General features: G+C 38.0%; 2 protein-coding genes across 2 annotated transcripts in view; both read left to right on the top strand.

Moving 5' to 3' along the window:
• Window positions 1-18,594, top strand: part of LOC106095008 (G-protein coupled receptor Mth2-like) — a gene marked incomplete in the record, with an annotated part of 19,094 nt that extends 500 nt beyond the window's left edge. The window contains 4 exon segments of the mRNA XM_059369671.1: window positions 13,708-13,962; window positions 14,044-14,197; window positions 17,972-18,166; window positions 18,263-18,594. Of these exon segments, the coding sequence (XP_059225654.1) occupies window positions 13,708-13,962; window positions 14,044-14,197; window positions 17,972-18,166; window positions 18,263-18,341 (683 nt within the window).
• The window catches only part of LOC106094293 (uncharacterized), an 88,054-nt gene that overhangs the window by 15,993 nt on the left and 52,982 nt on the right, over window positions 1-19,079 (top strand). The window contains exons 7-14 of the mRNA XM_059369036.1: window positions 3,756-4,543; window positions 4,914-4,932; window positions 4,978-5,250; window positions 5,491-6,249; window positions 13,795-13,962; window positions 14,044-14,197; window positions 17,972-18,166; window positions 18,263-18,337. Of these exons, the coding sequence (XP_059225019.1) occupies window positions 3,756-4,543; window positions 4,914-4,932; window positions 4,978-5,250; window positions 5,491-6,249; window positions 13,795-13,962; window positions 14,044-14,197; window positions 17,972-18,166; window positions 18,263-18,337 (2,431 nt within the window). The remainder of the gene's footprint in view (window positions 1-3,755; window positions 4,544-4,913; window positions 4,933-4,977; window positions 5,251-5,490; window positions 6,250-13,794; window positions 13,963-14,043; window positions 14,198-17,971; window positions 18,167-18,262; window positions 18,338-19,079) is intronic.

Below are 19,079 nucleotides of genomic sequence, written 5' to 3'. Positions count from 1 at the left end.
GCTTACTCGGGACTGGGCTTAGCACGAAAAATTGATAAACGCGGTTAATAGAGTGTTTTTGTTAAAACCATTAACTGTGAATTTATATTGACTTTTTTCAATACCATATAGAGTTCTGGCGTTTTAAAATAAATAAACTTTATGTTATATATTGGGTTGCCCAAAAAGTAATTGCGGATTTTTTAAAAGAAAGTAAATGCATTTTTAAAAAAACTTAGAATGAACTTTAATCAAATATACTTTTTTTACACTTTTTTTCAAAAGCAAGCTAAAAGTAACAGCTGATAACTGACAGAAGAAAGAATGCAATTACAGAGTCACAAGCTGTGAAAAAAATTTGTCAACGCCGACTATATGAAAAATCCGCATTTACTTTTTGGGCAACCCATTATAATTACTAGGATAAGGAGGAGGGTCTGCCCCCCCTCAGATATCAAAAAATTTAGTACCATATTTTCACCACGGGGTCATTATCCACCATCTGTGAAAATTTCAAGAAAATTGGTTCAGCCGTTTCTGACTCTATAAGCAACACACCGACAAACAAAAAACAAACAAACGTACAAAAATTTTATCTTCTTATATATAAAAATCAATTTGTATTTGTTTGTATGTTTGTGTGTTCTTTATAGACTCAGAAACGGCTGAACCGATTTTCTTGAATTTTCACAGATGCTGCACAATGACCTCGCAGTGAAAATAGGGTACTACATTTTTTTACATCTGAAGGGGGGCGGACCCTCCCCCTTGCCCTAATTTTCAGAAACGCCAGATCTCGGAGATGGGTGGTGCGATTAAAGCGAATTTTTTTCTGCTCTCATATAGTACCCTAAAAATAAAAATTTGGTATCCAAATTTCGGATGGGATACCTAGGGGGGCTGCCCCACCCTAAAACCTACCAAACATATATTTAGACCAATCACGACAATATGGGACTCAAAAGAAAGGTATTTAGAATAAGAAAACGTATCTGATATTCAATTGTCGTACCAAGTGTTAGGGGACCACCCAAGCCCCAAAACACCCCTAAATCGAACATATTTGGCGACCATGACAATATGGAACTCAAATGAAAGGTATTTGCGAGTAGAATACAAATCTGATATCCAAATGTGGGACCACGTTTCTGGGGGTCCACACTTTTCCCAAAACAACCCCCAAACAGGACTTATTTACTGATCATGGGAATATGGGGCTTAAATAAAAGGTATTTGAATGCAGAATACGAATCTGATATCCAAATATGGGACCAAGTGTTTGGGGGGCGCCTCTCACCAAAAACATTCCCCAAAGGGGACAAATTTACGACCATAGCAATATGGGGCTCAAATGAGAGGTCTTTGGGAGTAAAGCACGAATTTGATATCAATATTCGGGTTAAGTGTCTATGGAGCTACCCCACCGCCACAACACCCAGAAAGTAAGTATTTTCTGACTATTGCAATATGAGGCTCAAATATGAGGGTTTTTAAAGTGGAACACGAATACGATATATATTTTCAAGGCCAAGTCACTGAGTGGTCGCCCATCACCCAAAACACCCCCCAAACCGGTCATGTTTGCCGACTATGGAAATATGGGGCTCAAATTAAAGGTATTTGGGAGTAGACCACGTAACTGATATCAACATTAGGGATCACCATAACAACCCCCTAAATAGGACGCATTTGCTAACCAAGACAATTTGGGTCTTAAAGAGAGTGGAACTAAATATTTATAGTTTTTAGGGCCAATACCCCAAACCGGACATATTTGCTGATTTTTGCAATAAGGAGTTTAAATGACATTTGAAACCGAATTTGATATCCAATTTTGAGGCCAATGGCAATATGAGGTTCAAATAAACGATATATAGATATATGAGAATAGAGCACGTTGCTGATATATTTTCAGGGCTTAGAATTTGGTGGACCACCCCACTCCCCAAAACACCCCTAAATCGGGCATATTTTCCGACCATGACAATGTGGGGCTTAAATGAAAGGTATTGGGAAGGGGTAAAGCAAGAATTGATACCCATTTTTGAAACCAATTGTCTGGGGGTCTACCCCTTTTCTAAAATACCCCACAAACAGCAATATTTTAGTGACCATCGCAATATGGGGCTCAAATAAAGGTATTTGGGAGTAGAATACGAATTTTATATCCAAATGTAGGGCCATGTATTTATGGCATCACCCCTTTCCCTTAAAACCCCCAAAGGGAAATAATTTTTCGACCATGCCAATATGAGGCTCAAATGGAAGGTATTTGAGATTAGAAAACGAATTTGATAACCTATTTTAGGGCCATGTGTTTGGGGGACGCCTCATCCTGTAAACTCCTCTTAAGCCAGTGGTAATGTGGGGTTTAAATAAATAGTATTTGAGAGAAGAGCACGATGCTGATATTTTTTCAGGGCCAAGTGTCTGGCGGACCACCCCGAAAACACCACTAAATTAGACATTATGAGAATATCGGGCTGAAATGAAGTATTTTAAGAATGGAGTACACCTTACATCCAAACTTAAATTCGTAGACCAATAAAGATCATATGGAATTCAGATAAAGGCACTTATATTGTTAAACTGTTAGTCAAGCGATGTACTATTTTCGTAGCATGGTATTTCACTAAAAGATCTTTAATTGTCGAAAATAAATATTCCAAGGTTTGGTAGTAGTTTGTCCTATATAAAATAAAAGAAGGCGCAGCGGAGCGGACCCAGGTCAGCTAGTTTTATATATAAGATGTAATTAATTAAATAACTTATGAAGTGTTGTTTGCTTTAAGACTTGTATGTTTTATTCGACATTTGCCTCTGAAATTTCTGAAATTCTATTGATTTCAAGATATTCCAAAAATACTCTGCATCCCTCTCTTGCTTGAGCCAATGTTTGTATTTCCGGGATCATTAGAGTTTGCTTCGTCTGACACATCAGAATGCCCATCAGTTTCGTAAGTTTTCGTTCGCTTTGATCTGCCATACGTATTATGTCGGTATCAGATAGAATAGCACAGGATAGGATTATGATGTCACATATGTGACATCATAATCACACTCGATGCACTTTGGGAGGTCATCAATCTGATTGTAAAACTGCGGCTTAGTTTGCCTTTTTGCCATCTTGGGACATCAGGTTCTTCCAAACATTGCGTAACACTTGCGCTGTCACCTTGATCCAAGATATAGCAGCTGTCCACAAAGCTGTATTTATATTCAGGACTTGGCGAAATCATGCCTGCAGTCAAAAGTTTTTGGACGATTAATTTTCGGTAATTGCATTAGAAGCTTCGAATGACGCCTTGATCTGTAGGCTGATTTAAGTAAGTGCAATTCGGAGGAAGAAATTTTACTGCAACGTTTTCAGATTTCAGAATATTTACATCTGGGTGTGCTGGACAATTATCTCGAAGCAACCCCCTAAATAGGACGGAAAAACTGGTGGTAAATTTTGACAACCCTATGTCTGAGTAGAAGCGTGCGTTTGACAGCTGATCATTCCTTTTGAATTTTTTATTAACGCAATTTATCAATCAAAGTATTTCTTCGCGCTTTTCATCAAACGAGCTACGGACTATTGGAATTTCATCGAATATTTTGGATAATTGTTATAAATTACATAGAATTGTTTTCTCTAGGCTGCTGTGAATTTGCATAGCCTTTGTTGTTGCAGTGTTGGCTGTATTGCTGTATTCTAACTGGATATTTTCATATTACTCTTTGTGTGCTGCTGCTGTTGTTGCTGTTGCTTTTGACTTTTTTGTTTATCTTAGCTATGCCGGCTAATAAAGCTACTAAGTGTGGGTGCTGTGAGGAGCCTATCAATAAGTCTGGTAGTGTCATGTGCAGACTTTGCTCCCGTTGGTTTCATGCTAATTGTGTCAAGCTGTCAGAGAAGGATTTACAGGCGTTAAAGTCCGTGAAAGCAAGTGCTTTTATATGTAACTCTTGCGAACAAAATATTTGCTCCAGTAGTTTCCTCACAGACATGTGCAGTTTGGAAAAGAAACTAGATAATTTCATCGCAAAGAACAACAGCGACCAAACAGCCATCAAAGACGCATTAGATGGTATTAAATCAGAAATGACTTCATGTTTGGGTGGCATCAGAGCAGACATTGCTGAATGTAACAAGAAAATTGTATCTGTGGAAACTTCAACATCGCTTAAAATTTCAAAGCTGGAAATAGAAAATAATATGCTGCATAGACGACTTAATCGTGGCGATATTGTCATTGGTGGTATGCCCGTGGGCATTAACAATCTGGTGGCCACTGTTATTTCACTGGGTGCTTTTTATAAGATCGACATCTCCAGGCGCGATATAAACCATGTTTGTTACATAAGTAACCGCAAGTTAATACTGCTGAAATTGAATAGTGTTATGATCCGGGATTCTATTATGAGCGAGTATTGGAAGACTCGTTCTTTGAGAGTGTGCGATTTTTTTGTTGGTGATGGAAGTGATGTAGAACGCCGTGTGTACCTTAACGATCACTTTTCACCTGCGGCCAGCAATTTTAACATGATCTGCAAACAATTACTTCGGAAGCGACTTGTGGTAAAGTACAGAATTTTATATGGTGACAGGCTGAAGGTTAAGCTGCTGTTGCCTGACGGAAGCGAGGTTATCCGTGGTGTGGACGAGTGTGTAGCGCTTCTTGAATCGTCTACTGAGGAGGCATCGTAGTGTTTTACTAGTATGTTTACCATTTCTCATGAATTCAATTCTATTACTTTTTTCTTGTACAATTCCCTTTTTCGCATACTTTTGACATATTTTGATTGATTATGTATATATTAACTTTAATATGTTTCCTGTTTTTGATCTCATTTTTTATATTGATCAGCTGTTTTAGAAATGATTATGAATTTAAATTGTTACATGGATTTAAATACTATCTTTATTATGATTACTTTATTACTATTAGACGGTTTTCGGCTCCCCATGTTAAATTTCTTGCACATTTTCGATGTCTTCTAATTTGAACTTAGGTCCTGTTGTTAGCAACAACACTTACATTAAATCTATACTGCGTGGTTGTAACGATAAATTAAAAGTGGCCCATTTGAATTGCCAAAGTATGAGACCTAATGTTTGCTCTTCCAAATTTGATGAGCTTAAATCTATTTTGTGTGATTCTATGCTTGATCTTGTTGGACTGTCCGAAACTTGGCTGAAGTCAGCCGTTTCTCTACGTTCTGTTAGCGTTCCAGGCTACATATTTCATAGAAATGATCGCAAAAGTTCCAGAGGTGGTGGTGTTGGTATTTACATCTCTTCATCACTTCGTCATAAACTTGTTTTTAGTAGTTCGATTTTGGGGAAGTGTGAATCTCTGTTTCTTGAGTTATACTCTGGTTCGTTGAAAATATTATTTGGCGTTGTATACTTACCTCCTCCCGGCGATATTTCCACGTTTGAAGAAATTCACCGTGACCTTTTTCTTAAATTTTCGAATATTATCGTTGTCGGAGATTTTAATTGCAACTTATTTAATATTTCAGCTTCTTCTTTAGTCCATTCAACGTGTCGTAGATTGTGCTTGACTGTTTTGCACAATGCTAAGCCAACTCATTACGATGTAGTGCACGGTACAACGAGTCTGATTGATTTTATGCTTTTGAGTTCTAATTTAAGTAAGTTCACATCTGGCCAGGTTCAGTGCCCTGCAATCTCTCGTCATGTGCTGTTATTTGGGGTTTTTGACTTTCACTTGAGTAGAACGGAGTCTTTTGTAGAATACCATGATTACAAGAACATCGATATGTCTGGCATGCTTAGTTATTTGATAGATTTTGATTTCTCGGATATTTTTAGTGCACTGGATGTCGATACTAAGTGTTTTCTTATCTCTTCTCTTTTTGAGGATCTCTATTCATTTGTTCCTGTTGTCAGGAAAAATGTGATATCTGTTGGTAATGAGTGGATGAACTCCAGGAATATTGTTTTCACCAAATCATTAAGAGACTTGGCTTACGCAGATTATCAAGTGAATAGATCTCCTGAAAAATGGAGAACTTTTTGCAAATATCGAAATAAGACAAAATCTCTTATACGTAAGGAGAGACGAAGATACTATTTAGAACGGTTCAAGGGACTGCGTGCAGATGGTTTGTGGAAAGTTCTTCGCGCATCTGGCTGCATAGGTGATGATGCAGTTGTGTTTAATAATGATGTTAATGACGTTAATACCTTTTTTGTTGATGGCGTGTCTTCTGATGCGAGCTCTATTATTGATCTAGAAGCATTTTCCTTCAATGAAAGTGGGTTTTCTTTCGATTGTGTCAACATCAATGACATTGCCAATGCCATTTCAAAAATAAAGTCAAAATCAGTTGGTGTTGATGGGCTATCTGTTCTATTTTTGAATGTTGTTTTTCCTTATGTGTCTGAGGTCATTTTGGATTTAGTTAATTCCATTTTAACATCTTCTGTTTTTCCAACTGCTTGAAAAACGGCTCGAGTAGTTCCTATTCCTAAAACTGTTCCTGTCAATGGCCCGGATGATCTAAGACCCATTTCAATTTTACCCATTTTGTCAAAGGTTTGTGAGCACATTATGAAGGATCAGATTCTTGCACAATTTTCTAATCGCATTTTCTACAATCAGCATGGATTTCGTAAAGGTCATAGCACTACGACTTTACTTCTCCAGCTAACAGATTCTATTAGAGCGAATAGCAATTTGGGCAGAGATAGTGTGTTGGTTTCCCTTGACTTGACTAAGGCGTTTAATTCCATTTGTTTTAAAATTTTATTAGAGAAGCTTTGTGTTAAATTTAATTTTTCTAGACCTGCTTGCAGGCTTGTCCTTTCCTACTTATATGGAAGGTCTCAATTTGTGGACATGAGCGGCAATGTATCTTCTACACTTCCTCTTACCTCTGGTGTTCCCCAAGGCTCAGTCTTGGGCCCTTTGCTTTTTCTTTTTTATGTAAATGATCTACCGGACTGCTTAGATGTTTCCATTTGTTCTATTTTCTTGTATGCGGATGATGTTATGCTTCTTTTCAGTGGTCATCGTGATTTTCTTAATGATTTCCAGGTTGGAATAAACCGCTGTTTGAGTCAAGTTATTCAATGGACAAGTACGAATGCTTTAAGGGTCAACCCCCTTAAGTCTAAAGCTTTGATTTTTGGAAACCGGGCTTTTGATTTACCCCTGTTTTTGGGGGATAATAGAGTTAATTTTGTCAATGAGCTTAAGTGCCTTGGAGTGTTGCTAGATAGGAACCTGAATTTTGGAGCTCATGTCGACTTTATTCATAGTAAGGTATATTATAGCTTGCGTAGAATATATTCTACCAATATTTATTTGCCCCTTTGGGTTAAAAGACGACTGGCTCATGCTTTACTTGTACCTTCTATTAGATATGGTCTGGAGGTTGTATCGGGTACTATGATGGGCAATATCCAGAAGTTGAAGCGTATTATGAATGCTATAGTTCGGTTTGTTTTCAATGTTCGTAGGCGTGCACACATAGGAGAATTCGTTAAACATTTTCTGGGTGTTTCTTTTGAAAGTTACATCGATCGTAGTAACGTACTCTTGTTTTACAAGATTATTAGAAGTGGTGTGCCTTTTTCTTTGCGTGATTCATTTACCTTCTCTCATTCGGTTCGAAATACCCAGATTATGATACCTAGGATATCGTGCTCTTTGTATGAGAAGTCTTTTGTTGTGCGGATTGCCCGATTTTGGAACTTTTTACCAGTGGATTTGAGGGTTTTCTCCCACTCAAATAATGCTTTTCGTTTAAAAATTGTCAACTACTTGCAACTCTGAAGTATCAGATATTTCTGCACACTTTAATTGCGCTTACTTTTTAAATGTACGACTGTGCTACTGCTTCTAGATATGTTAACTGTTAATTTTTATATATAATGCTAAATACTTCCTACTTTTGACGTTGTTGCTTTCAATATAGGACTTTTTTGGTATATTTTTTGTATTCTACTAATAATTTTTGGCTGGGGAGCACATAGGAATACGATTTGTAATCTGATAAAAGATATAGATTAAGAATAGTTTTATATGCTTATTGCTACTTAGGTGTATAAGTTATGTTTGTAATACAAGTATTTTGGCCTAATTGGCTTAGTATTGCAATGAATGAATAAATAAATAAAATAAAAATAAATAAAAGCACTTTGCAGTTCCTATTGAAGCCAATGTTTTGTAGATGTTCTCTTACTGGATGCTTTGTAACCATCGACGTATAATTGTTTACCAGTGATCAGCGAAAACTGAAACAAACACTTCCAAAATAGGCTTGTTTCGCTTTTAATATATTCGCCTAAGTCTTCTAGGAACAGAGTAATTTTCGCCTGTCACTTTGAGCCTGCCAATTGTATGTCGTCTTTTGCATTTTTCTAGCCAACCAGTTGAGTGCTTGCATTCCAAATTCATGTTTTGTTTTTCATGAAAATTTTTCGCTTTTTCAGTTATTATTTGACCTAAAATTCACAATCAAATTTTAATTTGAGTCAACGCACCAGAAATTGGGGTTCCCTTGAATATTTCTTGACGCAACCATTCGTATGTTGCGAAATCAACTTTTGGATTTTCAGATTTTTTCTGTTTTAGTGTATGTCTTTTTTTCAAGCCATCTATAGATTAATTTGTAGAGGCAAATTTTAGAATTGTTTTCTTATTATACCCTCCACCATCAGATAGGGGGTATAGTAATTTCGTCATTCTGTTTGTAACTCCTCGAAATATTCGTCCAAGACCCCATAACATACATATATTCTTGATCGAAATGACATTTTAAGTCGATCACTTTCGTCCGTCCATCTGTCTCTCGAAAGCACCCTAACTAACTGACGAAGAAGTAAAGCTAGCCGCTTGAAATCATGTTTTGATATAGCTGCCATATAAAGCGATCTTGGATCTTGACTTCTTGAGCCTCTTTAGCTGAAATTTACTTGGACTTGGACCCAAATTTTAATACGATATTCGTTTCCTTGTCTCCAATACCTTTCAATTGATACCCTTATTGTGCCCATCAGAGCACTTTCGGATATGGGTGCCGTTTTTGGGGTAAGGGGGAAGGTCCGCCTCCACCCGATATCTTGAAATTATAAAGCCTTTGTTTCCTCCCAGACAAACGTTCACAATCTATGCAAATTTTAAGAAAATCGGTTCAGCCGAGTATCATATAGTCATAATGGGTTTAAAGGCTTTTTTGAGGGGGTGGCGTGACCCCCTATACTTCGATCTGACTTTGTATGCCAGATTCGAATACTACTCCCGAATACCTTTTATTTGAGGCCCATATTGAAATTAACGTCCAATATGTCTGTTTGGGGGTTTGGGATTAGGGCGGCCCGATGGGTACTTAGACTCAAATTTTAATACCATATTCGTATTCTACTCTCCAATACCTTTCATTTGATACCAATATTGTCGCGATTGGTCCATTTTTGATTTAGGGTTGTGTTTTTGGCATAATAAAGGGGAGGGCCCGTCCCCATTTCGATACCGAAAAATCATATAGCACAATATACGAAAATTTCGAGAAAATTGCTTCTGCCGTTTTTCAGTCTATACGAAACAAACAAATCGAGTCCCATACATCTGTGATTGGCTAATGTGCCCATTTTGGACGTTTTTGTGGGGGTGGGGTGACCCCCTATACTTCGACATGAATTTGTATGCCAGATTCGTTATCTACTCCCGGTCCAATTTTGATTTTGGGTGGTGTGGGAGGGTCTGCCCCCTTCCATTATCAATTAATTATAAAGACTATTCCTCCAACCGGAGTCCCATATTGTCATGATCGTCAAATAAACATATTTTAAGGGGTTTTGGGGCGGGAGCGGCCCCCCAGATATTTGGACCCAACTTTTATTATGAAATTCCTACTCTACTCTCGAATCCCATATGGTCCCGATCGGTCCACTTTTATTTTTGGGTAGTACTATTGGGGTAAGGGTTCGCCCCCCTCCCGATATCAAAAAATTATATAGCCTTTGTTTCCTTTCAGACCAACCTACACAATCTGTGAAAATTTCGAGGGAATCAGTTCAGCCGTTTTTGAGTCCATACGGAACAAACAAACAAACACAAATTCAATTTTATATATAAGATTTGAGAGTTATATCTAAATCTGAACCGATTTCTACGAAATTCACTAGTAATGTCGAAAGTCATAAGAAATTTTTTCCTGCCAAAATTTCAAGAAAATAAGTTAACAAATGACCATTTTATTGCATTATCAGTGCAAATCGGACGAAAAAATATATGGGAGCTATATCTAAATCTGAACCGATTTTTTTCCAATTTCAATAGGCCTCGTCTCTAGGCCGAAAAACATGCCTGTACCAAATTTGAAGACGATCGAATGAAAACTGCGACCTGTAGTTTGTACACAATTTAACACAGACGCACAAACGGAAAGACAGACAGACGGACATAGCTAAATCGAATCAAAAAGTGTTTCTGAGCCGATCGGTATGCTTATCATTGGGTCTATCTCTCTTTCATCTGGGTGTAAGAAACAAATGCACTAAGTTGTAATACTGCCGTATCGCAGTAGTGGTGTAGGGTATAACAAGTAAAAAGGCGTTAAGTTCGGCCGGGCCGAACTTTGGATACCCACCACCTAGGGTATATACGTAAACCACCTTTCATCAAAATCCGGTGAAAATTGCATACCTTATGTCCCATAGCAGTTATTTCGAAATATGTTCCGATTTGGACCAAATACTAATAAGTACAAGTCATTGTTCAATTGTGTATAACAAAATATTGGTCTTTTTAGTATCTATATCTAAAATAAACCGATCTGAACCATATACGACACGGATGTCGAAAAGCCTAACATAAGTCACTGTGTAAAATTTTAGTGACATCGGATTATAAATGCGCCTTTTTAGAACCCAAAGCCTTAAAATTGAAAGATCGGTCTATATGGCAGCTATACTCAAATCTGGACCGATGTAGGGCAAATTGAAGAAGGATGTCAAGGAGCCTACCACAACTCACTGTCTCCAATTTCAGCGACGTCGGACAATAAATGCGAATTTTATGGTCCCAAAACCTTAAACCGAGAGATCGGTCTATATGGTAGCTATATCCAAATCTGAACCGAAAAGTTGCAGAAAAATGTCGAAGAGCCTAACACAACTCACTGTCTCAGATTTCAGTGAAATCGGATATTGAATGTGGCTTTTATGGACCTTAGACCCTGAATCTGAGGATCGGTTTATATGACAGTTATATCCAAATCTGGACCGATATTTGCCACATTGAAGGAGGATTGCGAAGGGCCTAACACAACACACTGTCCCAAATTACACCAAAATCGGATAGTAAATGGGGTTTTTATGTGCCTAATACCCTGAATCTGAGGATCGGTCCATGGCAGCTTTATCCAAATCTGAACCGATGCGGGCCAAATTGAAGAAGCATAGCGAAGAGCCTAACACAACTCACTATCCCAGATTTCGTTGACATAGGATAATGAATGTGGCTTTTATGGACCTTAGACCCTGAATCTGAGGATCGGTTTATATGGCAGCTATATCCAAATCTGGACCGATCTTGGCCACATTGAAGAAGGGCCTAACACAACTCACTGTCCCAAATTTCAGCAAAATCGGATAGTAAATGGGGCTTTTATGTGCCTAATACCCTGAATCTGAGGATCGGTTTATATGGCAGCTATATCCAAATCTGGACCGATATGGGCCAAATTGAAGAAGGATAGCGAAGGGCCTAACACAACTCACTGTCCCAAATTTCAGGAAAATCGGATAATAAATGTGGCTTTTATGGGCCTGAGACCCTAAATCGGCCGATCGGTCTATATGACAACTATATCCAAATCTAGACCGATCTGAGTCAAATTGGCGAGGGATGTCAAAGGGCCTAACGCAACTCACTGTCTTAAATTTCAGCAAAATCGCAAATAATAAATGTGGATTTTATGGGCCTGAGACTATATCTAGATATAGTCGGATATAGCCCATCTTCGAACTTAACCTGCTTATGGACAAACAAGTAAAAAGGCGTTAAGTTCGGCCGGGCCGAACTTTGGATACCCACCACCTCGGGAATATATGTAAACCACCTTTCATCAAAATTCGGTGGAAATTTCATACCTTATGTCCCATATCAGTTATATCAAAATATGTTCCGATTTGGACCAAATACTAAAAGTACACTAACTATATCTAAAAATAAACCGATCTGAACCATATACGAGACGGATGTCGAAAAGCCTAACATAAGTCACTGTGTCAAATTTCAGTGAAATCGGATTATAAATGCGCCTTTTATGGGGCCAAGACCTTAAATCGCGATATCGGTCTATATGGCAGCTATATTCAAATCTCGACCGATCTGGGCCAAATTGTAGAAGGACTTCGAAGAGCCTAACCAAACTCACTGTCTCAAATTTCAGCGACATCGGACAATAAATGTCGTTAACTTAACTCACTGTCCTGTCCAAATTTTGGCGACATCGGATAATAAATAAGCATTTTATGGGCCCAAAACCATAAATCAAGAAATCGGTCTATATGGCAGCTATATCCAAATCTGAACCGATCTGGGCCAAATTGATGAAGGATGTCGAAGGGCCTAACACAACTCACTGTCCCAAATTTCAGCAAGATCGGATAATAATTGTGGCTTTTATGGGACTTAGACCCTAAATCGGATGATCGGTCTATATGGCAGCTATATCCAAATCTGAACCGATCTGAGCCAAATTCACGGAGGATGTCGAAGGGCCTAACACAACTCACCGTACCAAATTTCAGCAAAATCGGATAATAAATGTGGCTTTTATGGGCCTAAGACCCTAAATTGGCATATCGGTCTATATGGCAGCTATATCCAAATCTGAACCGATCTGAGCCAAATTCACGGAGGATGTCGAAGGGCCTAACACAACTCACTGTCCAAAATTTCAGCAAAATCGGATAATAAATGTGGCTTTTATGGGCCTAAGACCCTAAATCGGCCGATCGGTCAATATGGGGGCTATATCAAGATATAGTCCGATATAGCCCATCTTCGAACTTAACCTGCTTATGGACAAAAAAAGAATCTGTGCAAAGTTTCAGCTCAATATCTCTATTTTTAAAGGCTGTAGCGTGATTTCAACAGACAGGCGGAGAGACGGACAGACGGACGGACATGTCTAGATCGTCTTAGATTTTTACGCTGATCAAGAATATATATACTTTATAGGGTCGGAAATGGATATTTCGATGTGTTGCAAACGGAATGACAAAATGAATATACCCCCATCCTTCGGTGGTGGGTATAAAAAAGAATCTGTGCAAAATTTCAGCTCAATATCTCTATTCTTGAAGACTATAGCGTGATTTCAACAGACTGACGCACGGACATGTCTACATCGTCTTAGATTTTTACGCTGATCAAGAATATATATACTTTATAGGGTCGGAAATGGATATTTCGATGTGTTGCAAACGGAATGACAAAATGAATATACCCCCATCCTTCGGTGGTGGGTATAAAAAGGAGAATACCAGAATTTAACATCAAGCAATTATGTGTGTGGTGCACGGTCAATAGAGATAGTCACGGTTAGTAGAGGTAAAGCACGGTTAATGGAGGTTCAAAATCAAAAGAACATCATACCGGTTAACAGGGGTAACCGGTTAATAGAGGCCCGTATAATCGAGGTTCATCTGTACTACCATTGTGCTTTGTTCATTTCATTATCGTTTGTTCATTTCAGGATATGTTGGCTACTTTTTCTTAATGGCTGCCTTTGTGTGGTTAAGTGTTTTATGTTTCGACATTTGGTATTGTTTTAAATTCGCAGCTTACGATTACGATTCGAAGCAAAGTTTAATACGTTTTATGATGTACTCCCTGTATGCCTGGGGTGTATCAGCTCTATTGACAGCATTGGTGATTTGGGCCGAGATGTCTTACGTTGTCAGTGAGATCTATAAGCCAGGTATTGGCGTTGATGTCTGTTGGTTGGATAGTAAGTGAAATGACATTGAACTGCATATCATTATTAAATATTTATATAAATTTCTGATTATGGTTTTTTTTTCACATTTAGCTAGAAAATGGTCAGCGGCACTCTACTTTTATGGACCAAATACTATTATTTTGTCATTTAGCATAGTTACCTTTGGTTATTTGGCCTCACGAATGTGCAAAAAGCGTTGTGATACTGTTATAATAGCGCAAAGACAAAATTTCTTTCAAGAAAAGTAAGTATGATAAGTAATAAGGTATTAAAGATAGAGGCAAGTAAAAATAAGCTTAGTTCGGCTGGGTCGAATCATGAATGAATGCTTGATTACTGTTACAGCATGCCGGTGTCCTGTTAAATTGGGCTTTATAAATTCAATTCAATTCATTTTATTATCCAGAAATATTTTTACAGAAATGTTCATATGAATAAACATGTTTTGAGATCTATCGACAAGATATTACAACAAATAACTCTGTAATTATAATTTACAATCTGACCCGGGCCCGCTCCGCTGCGCCTTCTTTTACTTTATATGGAACAAAAGTTTCCTTGGAATATTTATTTTCGACAATTAAAGAGCTTTTAGTGAAATACCATGGTACGAAAATTGTATATGGCTTGACAAACAGTTTTACAATATAAGTGTCCGAATCCCATATGATTTTTATTGGTCTACGATTTTACGTTTAGATGTAAGGTGTACTTCATTCTTAAAATACTTTATTTCAGCCCGCTACACTCATGATATCTGATTTAGGGGTGTTTTCGGGGTTGAGGTGGTCTCCCAGGCACTTGGCCCTGAAAAAATATCAGCATTGTGCTCTTCTTTCAAATACCATTTATTTAAACCCCATATTACCATTGGTTTAGGGGAGTTTACACGATGAGGCTTCCCCCAAACATATGGCCCTAAAATAGGTTATCAAATTCGTTTTCTAATCTTAAATACCACATATTGGCATGGTTTAAATTTTTTTACCCTTTGCGGGGTGTTTTGGGGAAGGGGTGATGCCCTATATACATGGTCCTACATTTGGATATCAAATTCGTATTCTACTCCCAATACCTTTATTTGAACCCCATATTGCGATGGTCATTAAAAAATTGCTGTTTGTGGGGTATTTTGGGAAAGGGGTAGACCCCCAGAAAATTGGTCCCAAAAATGGGTATCAATTCTTGCTCTACCCCCCAATACCTTTCATTTAAGCTCCACATTGCCATGTTCGATAAATATGCCCGATTTAGGGGTGTTTTGAGGATTGAAACGTGGTCCCACATTTGGATACCAGATTTGTATTCTACTCGCAAATACCTTTCATTTGAGTCCCATATTGCCATGGTCGGTAAATATGTCCGATTTAGGGGTGTTTTGGGGCTTGGGGTGGTCCCCTAACACTTGCTCCGACAATTGGATATCAGATATGTTTTCTTAACCTAAATACCTTTCATTTGAGTTCCATATTGTCGTGATTGGTCTAAATACATGTTTGGTAGGTTTTAGGGTGGGGCAGCCCCCCTAGGTACCCCATCCGAAATTTGTATACCAAATTTTTATTTTTAGGGTACTTTATGAGAGCACACAAAATTTCGCTTAAATCGCACTATCCATCTCCGAGATCTTGCGTTTCTGAGGATTAGGGTAAGGGGGAGGGTCCGCCCCCCTTTAGATATCAAAAAATGTAGTACCCTATTTTCACCACGGGGTCATTATACACCATCTGTGAAAATTTCAAGAAAATCGGTTCAGCCGTTTCTGAGTCTATAAGGAACACACAAACATACAACCAAACAAATCTACAAACAAACACAAATTGATTGTTATACCCTCCACCATAAGATTGGGAGTATACTAATTTCGTCATTCTGTTTGTAACTACTCGAAATATTCGTCTGAGACCCCATAAAGTATATATATTCTTGATCGTCGTGAAATTTTATGTCGATCTCGCCATGTCCGTCCGTCCGTTCGTCTGACTGTCGAAAGCACGCTAACTTCCGAAGGAGTAAAACTAGCCACTTGAAATTTTGCACAAATACTTCTTATTAGTGTAGATCAGTTGGTATTGTAAATGGGCCATATCGTTCCATGATCTGATATAGCTGTCATATAAAGCGATCTTGGGTCTTGACTTCTTGAGCCTCTAGAGTGCGCAATTCTTATCCGATTTGAATGAAATTTTGTACGACGGATCCTCTCATGACCATCAACATACTTGTTTATTATGGTCTGAATCGGTCTATATCCCGATACAGCTCCCATATAAATCGGTCTCTCTATTTTACTTCTTGAGCCCCCAAAGGGCGCAATTCTTATTCGAATTGGCTGACATTTGGCATGAGGTGTTTTGTTTTTTTATTCGAAATCGGATAAAAAATAAGGCTTTTATTCACTGCAGACCCTTTATCGGGAGATCGGTTGTATGGCAGCTATATTTAATTATAGTCCGATTCGAACTATATTAAGGACTGATGTCGGGAGACCTAAAATTACTCATTGTTTAAAATTTCAGCGAAATCGTATAATAAAAAGAGCTTTTATGTGCTTCAGACCCTTTATCGGCAGATCGGTCGAAAGCACGTAAACATTCGAAGGAGTTAAGCCAGCCGCTTGGAATTTTTGTACCGACCACCCGAGGATAGGGGTAAGTAAGTAAGGTGATAAGCAGGTTAAGTTCGAAGATGGGTTATATCGGACTATATCTTGATATAGCCCCCATATAGACCGATCGGCCTACTTAGGGTCTCAGGCCCTTAAAAGCCACATTTATTTTCCGATTTTGCTGAAATGTGTTGGGCCCTTCGACATCTTTCTTCAAGTTGGCCCAGATCGGCCCAGATTTGGATATAGCTGCCATGTAGACCGATATCTCGATTTAAAGTCTTGGGTCCTTAAGGGGCGCATTTATTGTCCGATGTCGCTGAAATTTGACACAGTGACTTATGTTAGGCTTTCGACATCCGTGTCATATATGCTTCAGATTGGTTTATTTATAGATATAGCTACTAAAAAGATCAATATTTTGCTATACACTATTGAACAATGACTTGTACTTATTAGTATTTGGTCCAAATCGGAACATATCTCGATATAACTGATATGGGACATAAGGTATGCAATTTTCACCGGATTTTGATGAAAGGTGGTTTACGTATATACCCTAGGTGTTGGGTATCGAAAGTTCGGTCCGGTCAAACTTAACGCCTTTTTACTTTTTCATAAATACTTCTTATTACTGTAGGTCGGTTGGGAATGTAAATGGACCATATCGGTCTATATTTTGATATAGCTGCCATATAAACCGATCTTGGATCTTGACTTCTTGAGCCACAAGAGGGCGCATTTCGTATCTGATTTGGCTGAATTTCGGTAGGACGTGTTTCTTTATAACTTGCAATAACTGTTCTAAGTATGGTTCAAATCGGTCCATAACCTAATAAAGCCGTCATATAAACCGATCTAAGGTCTTGACTTCTTGAGGCTCTAGAAAAAGCATTTCCTATCCGATTTAGCTGAAATTTCGCAAAGTCTGTTTTGTTATGACTTATACTAACTGTGTTAAGTATGGTTCAAATCGGTCCATAGCCTGATATAGCCGCCGTATAAACCGATCTTGAATATTGATTTCTAGAGCCTCTACAGGGCGCAATTCCTCTCCGATTTGGCAGAAATTTTGCATGAGGGGTTTTGTTATGACTATCACCAACTGTGCTAAGTATGGTTCAAATCGGTTCATAACCTTTTATAGTTACCATATAAGCCGATCTGGGGTCTTGAATTCTTGAGCCACTAGAGGGTGCAATTAGGCTGAAATTTCGCATGAGGTGTTTTGTTATGACTTCCAATAACTGTGCAAAGTATGGCGCAAATCGGTACATAGCCTGATATAGCTGTCAGATAAACCGATCTGGGGTCTGGAATTCTTGAGCCTCTAGAGGGCGCAATTCTCATCCGATTTGGAAGAAATTTTGTACAACGGCTTCTCTCATTTACTCTTCTTTCTCGTTTCAGTGCTGTTGTTCTTCTTCGTCTCTTCCTAATTATGGGCATATCTTGGTCTATGGATATTTTGTCGTATTGTTTTCGTAACTATCCTGAGTCGGATTTTATTTTCCTTTTAACAGATTTCTGCAATGCCATTCAAGGTGTTCTAATTTTTCTACTCTTTGTGATCCAACGTAAAGTACTGCTGTTACTCAAGGACAAGTAAGATGGAATTTAACAATACAATTTTTTTCTTTTTTTTATGTAACAAAGTTTCGATTTAAATTTTTGCCTACTTAATTTGTTTGTTTCTTGCAGATTCCGTAGAAAATCTATAACCGACGAAGCAACAATGCGTTATCAGAGCCAAGCATCAATGACCACAAATTTGTGGTGAGTTGCTGTAACAAGGCGTCACAAAAGTATGGCGACATCAATCTAGTCACCAGATTGCTCTGTGTTAAAAAAAAAAAAAAATGTTTTTTTAAATAGTATGCGTAAATGTTATTTAAAACTATGAGTCCATTTATTGAAAATATAAGAAATCTAGCACAAAATGTATAAACAATGAAAAATCACTTAAATCAATAGAAAATAACGTTAACATGATCATCGATCGCCATATTTAAATATAGCTGCGGTATAACCAATCTTCTCGTTTGGTTTTTTAAAGGTGGACGGTGAAATTTATGATGGAGACTTCTGGAATTGAAATTTTGCATGTGGTATTTTGCTTAACATCCACCACCTTTGGTGTCATTCGGTGTTGACCCGCATTAAGTTCCCGTACAAACTTAATTCCCGATTTTACTTATTTAACTGTTGGAAAGTCAAATTCGTCAAGGATTTGCTGAAATATTGCAATCTGAACGTGCAACGATTTGATTACTTTATCATTTTTAGGCCGCAATGCTGTACGAATGTAGAAAACAACTTCCAAATTCACTTCAAAAGTTGCATTCAATTCAAAGAAACAGCTGATTTGCATTCCAATAGAAGGCAGAACAAGTAAAAGGGTGCTAAGTTCGGGCGGCCGCAAAAAATTTACCCTTATTAACTGAGATGATATATTGGGTTGCCCAAAAAGTAATTGCGGATTTTTCATATAGTCGGCGTTGACAAATTTTTTCACAGC

This window comes from Stomoxys calcitrans, chromosome 1 (genome assembly GCF_963082655.1).
Source record: "Stomoxys calcitrans chromosome 1, idStoCalc2.1, whole genome shotgun sequence".
Lineage (NCBI taxonomy): Eukaryota > Metazoa > Arthropoda > Insecta > Diptera > Muscidae > Stomoxys > Stomoxys calcitrans.
Note: the sequence above shows the minus strand (reverse complement) of the source record. Positions and strands in the feature narration are given on the sequence as shown.